Source organism: Colias croceus, chromosome 3 (assembly GCF_905220415.1).
Source record: "Colias croceus chromosome 3, ilColCroc2.1".
Taxonomy (NCBI): domain Eukaryota; kingdom Metazoa; phylum Arthropoda; class Insecta; order Lepidoptera; family Pieridae; genus Colias; species Colias croceus.
Genome location: NC_059539.1, coordinates 8,785,703 through 8,797,094, shown reverse-complemented (window position 1 = coordinate 8,797,094; position 11,392 = coordinate 8,785,703). Strand labels below are relative to the sequence as shown.

Here is an 11,392-nt window from a genome sequence, read left to right as displayed (position 1 = left end):
AATTTATCCCAAAAACTTTTAACCTGTTAGTTATTTAAATTTACCCCTTTACACTTTATATTAAATATCATTTTTTAAATAAGACACATCTTTAACTATTACAACAAAATATATTTAAGAAAATTACACAAAATCAAAAGTTATGGCAGTCCTTGTAGGAAATAAGTCCACTGGACTTTCGGCTCCGATGGTTCGTAAGTCTCAATAGTGAGGCATCCAGTCGGGTATTCCCGCGACACCCAGTCCACTATATTGTCATTTATGTAAACTGGGATCTTAATATCCTGAACATAAAAATGTTTAACAATATGTTATTTACGTTTCTTACACCCTGTCAAGCAGAGCCATCTTTTTGATTACCCATTATCAAATAGTTTTTATAAATGAACTCAAACATTTACCTTTTTCGGTTTCAGCGGTTCGTAAGTTGTTTTGACATAAAATTCCTCTTTATCAACAAATATTTTGAACATTCGTGTATCTTCGAATACATTTTTGAACGTGATTGTCGTGTATGAGCCAGCTCTGATTTCATACGGCCCCTGGGGCTTTGGTTCAGTAGCGATTCCTTTTATGTTGAATCTGTAAGTAGATGGCTGTAGTTATTGAAGTCGTTTATCATTATGTACTAAATACATTTTTGAAATGGGCCGGAATCGAAAAGTATTTTTATTTTTTGGTTCCGAAAATACTGAGATCACAGAATAGATTTCGTTGTCTAGTCGCAGTTGAGAATTTATGCGATCAATAAAATCTGTCTTTTAGATCTAAACATTTTTTAAATAAATATCATTATACATTAAATATCACTTGGTTACGTAACTAAAAGTACAAGTTCATAATAATAAATGATTCGTTACTCACACAAATTCCCCAGCAACGGGCGAATCAAAAGATACCCTACAGTGCTGAACTCCAAGCTCAGTAGGTTCAAACTTTGCTTGAAACTTGCCCTTTTCAAACGGGCCTAAAGAATATTCCGCTTCAGTTATTATTGAGGGATGTGATACCTGTTGTGTTTTTTATTAATTTATATTTCTACGATAATTATCTTACTTACGTCTACTGTTTTAAAAGTTAACTAGGTATAGCCTATTCAAGATTACTTGACTCGATTCAATCTTCTTTTAAAAAACTGATATAATAATATCCACGTATTATCATTTTAATGTCATAATATTTCATTTATATCATACTACACCTTTAATATATTACGAAATTAAGTTCCAATTCGGTAGATACCCACCGTTGCGATAAAATCTGTTCTCACATCCGTTTTATTTTGCACTCGTAGACGCAATGGTATCGAAGTGCCCAAAGGCGTTGAATATTCTAGATTCTTCTCCTTAGCTGGTAGACATGTAAGAACTATGCCGTAAATGTATGAACCGACCAAGTGATTACTGACTTCTAAAAATTCCTCCGTTTTTCCCACGACAAGTGGGGAATATGTCATTACAAGAACAGCCTGCATAAAAACAAATAAACTTCTCAACATTTTGAAAAGCATATAATATGCTAAAATATAGCGATTAAATTCATTAAACTATGTTTGTTGAACGAAGAAAGATAAAAATAAACAGACACCTCAGATTTCCTGTTAACCATTATCTTGTTAGCGCATTCTACTTTATCAGATATTATGTGAAATTCAGCATCTGAAGACAGCGGGTTCTTGATAACCAGCTCTTTTTGAACGGACTCGCGGGCGCGGGATGTAAACGTTAGGGTGTCCACAATTTTACTTGGAGTCACGGACACTATTATATTGTAAAATTGGTATTCTCGAGTATCTTCGTTGACGAACAAAACCTTGAAAATGGTTACTTACAATAAGTAAAATTAACTATTACGTGATAATAAGACAGATAACATACAAATTTACTTTGGCTTGTATTTCACATTCCTCGTAACAAACAAACTTCCAACGGCATGTTGCAGCAGCTTCACCCCATACTTTTACGGTGTCGGGGTGATGTATTTCATAGTATCCTTCGAATTTCTCTGGTATGACCTTCACGATTTCTGTGGATACCAAGTATGACTCCGGGAACTGAAAAGTCGTGCGGCTTGTTAATATAGATATTGCTAATAGACCTTTCTTTAGCTCTGACCATCATTACAATTTACTACGAATAAAATAATGGGATATTCAACATACTTCTGTAATATTGTAAACAAATAGCTCCTCAGTATGGAAGTCTTTAGCAGCAACACTGATGTTTATAGTGCCGTTTGGGTTGGGATGAGTTGCTGCCCCAACCATCTGGACGAAAAGCGCACTCTCACCCAATGGGGAGAATAATATTTGTGCCTGTGATCACGATATTGTATCAGTACAAAATTTATTTATTTTCAAATCTATTACTGCGCTGTTTTATAATAGTAACCTCATGCTTTCCAATTGTTTTGGGTTTGAAGTGGACTGGTATATCGAATGTGGAATTTGGCTCTACGTTAAACTCTTTTAGCGTTTCGAATGGTCCTCCTGATCCTTCAGACAACACTAACCAGAGATCGTCTGACCTGGAGTGGTAATTGCAAATGTATAAATAAATTGAAAATATTTTTTTTCTATTTCTACAAAATATAATTTAACTACATTGCCAATAAATTAACGAATGGTAGAGCTAATTTATCCTTTTTTTTGTTAGTTCATTAAATCATGTACTTACGGGTTTGTGACCACTATATATCCTGTTTGCACTTCTCTCACTGGACATTCTAAGTATAGTGTTTTATTCTGAACATTCCCAATATCTACGCATGTTGCGTACATAGCCAATTCTAGTGGAGGGTAGTTTTCAATATTTAAGCTAGCCTGTCAAGATACATTTATATCATACTATATTCTATCATTGTAACTGAGCTGCCCGATAAAGGTAGGTCTTATAATTAAATTATTAAATCAAATGTATCTAACAGTTTGTCCTTTACTACCGTTTGAACGTTTGAACTTTACTACCGTTTTCAGATAGGTAAATTACGCAAAAAAAAAAAAATGAAAAAGAGTAACTAAAATTGATATTGATTGTATATGCCTATAGGTATGTTTAATTTACTGAAATGCTCATTTAGTTGTCTTGTACCAATTTCTTATTGTTGAATATAGGTTTAATAAGACATAATAATATTACCCAAACTTTAATAAAGGGATTATGTTCGGCAGGTCTGAACGTTATTGTGAAAGTAACATTTGTGCGCGCTGCAATGTTGCCTTGCATTGGTGATATTTGAAATTCGTCTGATTTCAATGGCTGCCACCAAAATCTAGATTTGTATATGAATGTGAATTAACTATACTTAGGAAATATCTTAAAATAAATATGTAGTAGATATCTAAAAGAAAAATGTTAAATTTATTACCTCGCACCAAAGTCTCCTTTATTCAACAACATGACTTTAAGAATCTTGCAACCACGCTTGCGAACTCGTCCGAATTGCAACGAATTTTGGCTGAAGCAGAAACTCATTCCGGTGGCGCTGCCGCTAAGACGTACAAGCGGTCGCTCAAATTGGAATACTTTCATGTTCAACTAAAATGTTAGTTTGTTATTTTTATAATAACATAATTCAAGTCTCATTCAATAACATACGCAACGAATTTAGAACAAGCTTAAAGTTTTAACATTATTTGAAGAATTTCACTTCTATCTTATTAGGTACTGACAATTTTTTAAATAAAACGAAATATTACCGATATGCATATTAATATGTTAATTAATAATTTCCGGTTAAGGAAAACAATAAAAACTTAACATCATATAAGGCTTTGAACACACATACTGCATACATAAATTCACAGTGTATTGAGATAATTAATAATAGATATGTTTTGATTACCTGGACGTTCAGCTTACTGATCATTCCGATCGGTTTAAATTGAATTTTCAGAGGCACTTTCCTATACGGTTTTATGACGCATTTGTTTGGTATAACCTTTAACGAAGTGAGTGCATTTTGTATATCCATAACAATTTGCTCTTGAATTTTATTATCCTTGTATCGTTGCAGCATTTCATTTCTAATGAGTCGTAAAAAGCATTTAAAATCTGTGGGCTTGATTCATACATCTCCTAAGATTTATTACTTACCTAGATGGACCTGCATCAGCTGTTACTTGCGTGTTGGCAGCGCTGGGACTAAGGCAGACACTGGTTCCTTCAGATTTTGTTCCATCGTCAATAATACCGTAAGTATCGCGGAAAATAAAACTAGCCTCTATGGGCACTTTACTGTGATTCATTACTTCGATTTGACGGATTATTTTTTCACCCACTTTCACAGGACCAAGATCGAAACTTTTTTGACAGCCTTCGTATAAATCGAAGAGAAGTGGGACCCCTGAAGAAATGAAGAATCGCAAATAATGTTAAATGGTATTTTGAAAATCGACTATATTTGTATAAATAAAATGGAGTGAGACTAAACCTTCTCCTTTAATTGTAACAATCTCTTCACACAATGAATTCACCCAGAAATGTAATTTAAACTCGTATTGTTTGACTTGTTTAGGTCTAAAGTAAATCGAAATTTTCATTCGCTGACCGGCTTCTACAATTGCTTCGTTCCGATAATAAACAAATAATTCTGGTATGCTTGAAAAGTTAAGGTCCAGGCTAGAAATTTAATATGTAACTTAAAAAGTATTATTAATTAACACAAAATACATTATAACACGAATCTATACATATAATAAATCTGTAGAAGGGTCAATTCTGTACATTGAAAATATTGAAAAAATAAATAGCAGGGGGTGTTACTGGATCGATACCAAGCCCAAATATGTGATTAAAAAAATTTTTGTCTGTCTGTCTGTCTGTCTGTCTGTATGTTCAGGCATCACGTGAAAACTAACGGTTCGATTTCGATGAAACTTGGTATAATTATACCTTATTATCCTGGGCATAAAATAGGATACTTTTTATCCCGGAAAAATACGTAGAAAAAAAATAAATCTTAATTTTTCTTAATTTTTCCACGCGGACGGAGTCGCGGGCGGAAGCTAGTTTAAAATAAATGAACAGAATCGATTTTTTAATATAGAACAAATTTTTATGTTTTACGTTATTTGCTCTTTATCGTCGTTTTCAAAGGCGATATTTTTCTTGTACGTTGTATCCGGAGCGTTAACTATACATTTTCCAAAATCATATTCCATGCAGGAAAAATGGTACAAGGGCTTTTCTATTTCAGCGTGAAGGAATATGTTGTATTCAGGTCCATCGGAAATCTAAAAAGTACGTTATTTTACTCCTATTTGATACACATTCTCAACTCTAGATTAGATAATTTATAAATTATACGTTATGTTGATAAGAGGAACATGAAACTTTCTCACTTCAGCTTTCTTAACTTAACAGGAGAGTTAAAAAAATAGTCAGGCTAAGCAAAATTTTCTAAACAAATTGTTCCGATTATTTGCTTTGAATCTTCACAATATTATGTTTGAATTACCGATAAAGTCATTGGAAACGCTTGTACAGGAACTTGTTTCAGTGTAAAGTAGACGGTACATTCCACCGCATTGCCGGGGCTAACGTGACCGCTGTAAGGCTCTACGCTAACTTGTAGATACTTCTTCACAGAACTGCAATTGTAGTGCCATTCGAAGTAAAACGTTGCTGAGCCGTCGTTCTTAATTGAAAATGGAATTGTTCTTTGGTATGTTGACGCCGTCTGAGAGAACGTATGGAAATTTATTATTTAATAATTATTATTGTTAGTCAGTGGAACTTCTAATGTATGGAGGCGGGCGTTGGCACCTGTGCCACAGCTTATTTAAGCTTTTATAGGTGCCATCGTACAAGTTTTTGTATTTTGTGTTTTTATTGTTCCAAATAAATAATTTTGAATTTTTATTATTGACTTTATGTGGCGCAGGGCGGCAATGAAAAGTCACATCCGCTATTACCGCAAGTCATATAAATCTATCATAACTTCCTGGAATATGCAGAAAGTACATAACGTTGAAAATTAAATTGTATAAGCTATAATTTTCTTCAATGTCTAGTAAGTTTCAGTATTAACAAGTCCATTTCAAATAAACAATTAATAAAGCCCACCTGATCAAGATGAATATTTGTAAGTGCGTCACTGTTCAGAATGTGGTCATTGCCGATCAAATAATAAGTTATTTTAGGTTTTATAGAATGACTTAGGGCATTCACACACAATGTTAGTAGCTTGGTCAAGTATTGTATGCTACAGAAAATTTTAAACGAAAGCGGTCCATCTTGTATTGGCGTGTAAATAATTCTGTGGGAAAACATAATGTCAATGTAAAGTAGGACACACATGAAGCTTTTCTATGTACCATGAATTAATTGAAGAGATTAATTATACAGGGTGCCCCACTATTGGTATACTAAGCGCAGAGGGACTTGTTTTGCATACACTGATCACGCAAAAAATACTTAAACAAATAAAATTTAGTCAAAAAATTTTGATAAATTTTTCCTGAAAATCCATGTTTCTCTAGCTTCGCGCAGCCGTGAGCCGGCATATACGGATATACGGCATATACGGATTTTGTCTCTGAAAATAAAATTTTAAACGATAGCTCACGTGCTGGTGGCAAAGTTGGGTGGGTTGTTTGTTATGGGTGTACACATAGAGTTTTAAGAATTATTCTTTTTGAAAAAAAAATGCGTCTGGAATTTTATAAGTATTTTTTACGTACTCTGCGTATGCTAAACTATATCCTCCTTTGAGCTTAGTATACCAACAGTCAAACAGTGGGACACTCTGTATATACGAACTTTATTTCGGTTTCAGATTGTGCTTTCAAAACACCCTTTTCTGGCTCAACGATGACCGGTGTCTTGCCGGATTCATTACATAGAGAATTTCCTTTAAATTCAAAGTTCAATGCTTCGCTTTCGTTGTTCTTCAATAAAACTATATTTTCTGTAGTGAATCCTACTAATGAATTCCGTATCAAGAGTATCGTTGGTACGAAAGAAATATCCGGCTCTCGTACAATGCCCACCACGAGGAGATTCAATATTATCGAGTATACAGGAATTATAAACTTCCATTGAGATTCATAAACCTAAGGAAAATAAATAGGATTAGTTAATTTATCTATCATATAATTAACTATCCAAAAAAAGGCAGGTGGGTCTCTTTAGAGTCAGCGTCAGCGACCACCATCGCCCGTGATCTAGAGCAAATCTAAAATTTATATAGTCTAAAAGTAAAACATATACCCCTGGTGCAGTCGGTGAAAATGTAAATTCAACTTCTGTAGAAGTTCCGCCTTCCACGTAACCTTTTAGCATGTTACAATGTACCGGTATTAGTTCCGGTTTGTCCGACATCACCATTTCAAATATAAATTCATACGCTTCGCTTGTGGGATTGATAACATTAAAGATCCTTTAAAATATAATTAAAAATATGTTAAGTAATAAGAGTGTAAATCGAGAACTACAAACATATCTGAAAGAAGGTAGGTAATATTATGTACAGTTATGAATTATCTAATGCCCAGGATGTAAATAAATTTATTTGTCTAAAAAAGTATCGCAGATAAACGAATTTCTGTATATTATATCTATTTTATTACAATCGCTTTATCACACGTAGGTCAGAATACTGTACCACGTTTTTCAGCATATATACCTACCTAGTAACTTCTCAACATCATAATTTACAACTAAACACATACTTTTTATAACACCCTGAACCGAGTACATTAAACTCTAACACTGTGATATGTTTTGGTAATGCTACACCAGAAACTTTTCTTCTCCCTGATGTTAAATAATCGCTTTCTTCAATATCTAAATGTACGAAGGGGATTAAAGATTTTGCTGTTATTTTACATGATATATTCATGTCATATGGATCCAGGTTATCTGTAAATATAGTTGTTAAATTCACCATCTTTGTGATTTTCATACATAATCTAAATAAATGTAAATATTATGAAGGTTACCTATTCCACTTTTTAGTCTAACTTTATACATAAATGCATCAAGAGGCGCAAACGTAACTTTAAAAGTGCAACTTTCATTTGGTTTTAAACATTCTTTGGTTGGCTCTATCATAAACGGTAGGTCTACTTCAAACCAAGTATCAACACTTTCTCTGCTACTTTTCTCACTAAACAGCGTTACTTTACTTGGACCTAAAAAGAAAGCAAACTCAGTTCTATTCATATGGTGTCTCATAAATCCCAATGTCATGAAATGAATATTCACCATCGTTTTTATTCTCAACAGATTCACGATTAATAGAATCACCGCAAATATTGTTCGCATCTTCTTCTTCGACAGTTTCCATCGCTTTCTGTTACAATGAAATGTGTTTATTGAGTTTAATTGAATATTTCTCATGAATGTAAAAAAGTGGAATGTTAGCAAATTTATAATATTTTAGCTATTATTTAAAATAACTTATAATTGCTATAGAAACCAACCTTTATTAGAGGCTTATCTATTCTTGTTGGAAATTCATCATCAATAACAAAGTTCCAAACAACTTTCATTGGAACCTTTCCAACATTTTTCACTTTAAAATTGAAGTGTCTTGTCTGCAAAATGTAAATCGCATTAGGCATTAAAAGTTTTTTTTCTAGTTTATATTAAATTGATAGATAACTAACTTGATAGATAAAGGTATCCTCTAAATTGATTTCTTCTCGTAAATCACACGTATATTTTGTGTATTCAGTTAAAGCAGAATAAACAACAATCATATTTAAAACATCGAGTACATTTTCAGGTGCTACGTGGGACTGTTCTGTGATGATTTCTTCATATCTCTCATTTACACAAATTTCTCTATAATTCGATCATATGTATTAATTTCAATAAGATCAAAATATTTTTATATAATAGGAAATAACAACATACTCATTATGGTCAAATATGGTAACGGTCTGTCGATTGTCCCAAGCTATACCTCGAATATCGGCATTCATAGCGTCATCAACCGCCAATAAAGAAAGGTTTAGAAACTCCTGTAGGAGTAAATTTTATAAAATTATTACATTTAAGTAACCCATAACAATAACATGAGATTTTACCTTTTTGATTGAAACAGGTTTCTGGGAGAAGAACATTATTTCCAAATCTTTTTCTTCACCAGGTAAAATATAACCAATTGATGGTCTAACAACTATAGGTTCTGCTTCTTCCCAACTAAATCGGTACATTTTCTCAGAATTGTTGACCATTATGACGGATCTTTTTTGAATTGTACAAAGTTCGCATCCACCTGCAATATACTATGGTCCTTGAAATGTTCGTGTTATTTACAGATTCATACCAATATTGAAATATGGGTTTTTAAAGTTGTACTAACCGAATTCCAGAACATATTTTTGTACGTAATGTTCCATACTACTTGTAGTGTCACTGTGTTTTACCGACGCTTGCGACATTCTTTTACTTTTCTTTGTATCTATTTTAGATTTTCTTTTTTCAAACGGTGCTGCACTTTTACTTTTTTTTCTACTATCTAACGTAGAAACTGTAGACACAGTGCTGTACAGGCAAAAAGGTAAAAGAAATTAAAAGAAAAACAAAACTCGACTATGTGAAAAAATTTGAACTTTTAACTGCTATCATAATTTTCCCATTTTAATAGGTACTTTACAATTTTTGCAGCAAAATTCATTTATTTAATTTACCCTTCTGCTGATTTATATGCATCCAAATCAAGATCCATTGAAAGCATCTCTAGACCCAGTAATATAACATCTTCCATAAATGCTTCAGCTTCACACAATACCTTCACAAAATCATGTATATAATCATTTGTATCAGATTTAAAACAAAATAACAGGTAATGTTAATGTAAAAAATACTAACAACGAAAAATTCATAGGGATTTTCAAATATCGTTAGTTTAACATCGCAAGAAATTCTGCCTCTTCGTATTGGATTATAATGTACATTTAATGTAGCTAATTCTTTCGGACGTAATATGAGTCGCATACAATCATTAATATCATCTTAAATAAAAAAGAATCATCACATTGACATACTATTTGAAATATAAAAGTATCATTTATTGAAAATGCACCGTACCATTGTTACCTTGCAAAATCATACGTTCACTACCATGACTGGTTGTTATCCAAAATATAGGTCGTTCTTCTTTGAGTGGACACAATACTTCTGCAATCACTTCAGTTTTGACCGAACTTATATTTCTAAAGCGTATTTGTTTGTTACTGATAGATCCTAAACATGTTACTGGGAATTGCAACAATGCGATTCTATGGTGGCGTAATTGGGGGGCCACCAGACGAATCCTTGGGATGACTCCTTCACCAATTAAACATACTCTAAAAGATTGTTCCTGATTATCAAGCAGTTTTAGTTTAATTTCCAGAACAGCTCTATACTCCTAAAAGTAGTTTTTAGTGTTAGTCCCTAGTGATAAAAAGAAAATCACAGACATTTTGAAGTTTTTAACTTACTATAAGAGTCTTTGGGCTGAATATAATTCCTAGATTTTTATGTAATAATGGCTCGATGTGAGTTTCATATTTATCCAACGAGAAGATATCGGGGTTTGAGTTTGACTGGTAATGCAGTTTCATACTAAGAACAGAAGCAACTAAGCCACTATTGTACAAGTCTATTGTTGCTGTATAACTTGTGTTGACATTCACGCAATAAAAATATAATGTCACCGAATCTTCTACGAAAACACAATGCGGCGATGACTGAAACAAGCAAAAATATATTTGTTTTTTTTTTTTTAATTTTATCACTAGTGGTTATCTTGTTGAAAGTTTGCGTGCTGACCTCTGGAACTTTATATTCAGAAAGATTTTTCACGATTAAATGTTCTCGGAATGTTGTTTCTATATTCCAGAAGTCTAACGTGGGCATCGCACCAGTGCCAACTAATTTAAGCGGTACCCCGCACGCTTCGGCTGGACAGGTGTCACTTATAATAAACTTGATTGTTTCTTCAAATGTTTTAGCCGCTGTCGCCATAAATTGTATTTGAAGTGTCCGACTTGTTCCCGGAGCGAGTAAATTATCGTCATTCATTATGAAGAAATTTCCACATTTAAGCGGTGGATTTTTAATTCTAAAAAAATAAAGAGAATGTAACGGTTGTCATGAATTTAAGAGTCACTTATTCATTTGACATACTTATTGTCTTTTAATTTCGCCGCAGGTAAAGGTGCATCAGGATCAGGTTGATATTCAGGCGGTAGTATAATTTCGTACGTTATTGGGCATTTACTCGTATTGTTTAAAATAACATCCCGCATTACACCACTACCGACCGGTATTATATGAAAATTCAGTTCTCCCAGTGGAAAGAGGGTAAACCTAGAGATAATTTATTGGTTAATGTATCTCATTATATTATCATCGTTAATTTATGGAAATAATAAAGTATATCACAGATTACTAAC

General features: G+C 33.1%; 1 protein-coding gene across 1 annotated transcript in view; it reads right to left on the bottom strand.

Moving 5' to 3' along the window:
* Positions 1-108: 108 nt before the first annotated feature.
* LOC123706136 (hydrocephalus-inducing protein-like) overlaps positions 109-11,392 on the bottom strand; it is a 28,686-nt gene continuing 17,402 nt past the window's right edge. The window contains exons 49-81 of the mRNA XM_045655298.1: positions 11,124-11,306; positions 10,767-11,058; positions 10,436-10,684; positions 10,041-10,362; positions 9,822-9,964; positions 9,641-9,741; positions 9,313-9,494; positions 9,035-9,225; positions 8,862-8,968; positions 8,612-8,789; positions 8,426-8,539; positions 8,208-8,295; positions 7,943-8,134; positions 7,673-7,862; positions 7,212-7,380; positions 6,762-7,054; positions 6,066-6,258; positions 5,458-5,679; positions 5,067-5,233; positions 4,432-4,619; positions 4,095-4,344; positions 3,844-4,024; positions 3,367-3,536; positions 3,138-3,270; positions 2,676-2,821; positions 2,391-2,526; positions 2,162-2,314; positions 1,886-2,053; positions 1,588-1,812; positions 1,247-1,468; positions 865-1,010; positions 402-582; positions 109-284 (exon numbers count right to left, since the gene is read on the bottom strand). Of these exons, the coding sequence (XP_045511254.1) occupies positions 141-284; positions 402-582; positions 865-1,010; positions 1,247-1,468; positions 1,588-1,812; positions 1,886-2,053; positions 2,162-2,314; positions 2,391-2,526; positions 2,676-2,821; positions 3,138-3,270; positions 3,367-3,536; positions 3,844-4,024; positions 4,095-4,344; positions 4,432-4,619; positions 5,067-5,233; positions 5,458-5,679; positions 6,066-6,258; positions 6,762-7,054; positions 7,212-7,380; positions 7,673-7,862; positions 7,943-8,134; positions 8,208-8,295; positions 8,426-8,539; positions 8,612-8,789; positions 8,862-8,968; positions 9,035-9,225; positions 9,313-9,494; positions 9,641-9,741; positions 9,822-9,964; positions 10,041-10,362; positions 10,436-10,684; positions 10,767-11,058; positions 11,124-11,306 (6,019 nt within the window). The 3' untranslated portion in view covers positions 109-140. The remainder of the gene's footprint in view (positions 285-401; positions 583-864; positions 1,011-1,246; positions 1,469-1,587; positions 1,813-1,885; positions 2,054-2,161; positions 2,315-2,390; positions 2,527-2,675; positions 2,822-3,137; positions 3,271-3,366; positions 3,537-3,843; positions 4,025-4,094; positions 4,345-4,431; positions 4,620-5,066; positions 5,234-5,457; positions 5,680-6,065; positions 6,259-6,761; positions 7,055-7,211; positions 7,381-7,672; positions 7,863-7,942; positions 8,135-8,207; positions 8,296-8,425; positions 8,540-8,611; positions 8,790-8,861; positions 8,969-9,034; positions 9,226-9,312; positions 9,495-9,640; positions 9,742-9,821; positions 9,965-10,040; positions 10,363-10,435; positions 10,685-10,766; positions 11,059-11,123; positions 11,307-11,392) is intronic.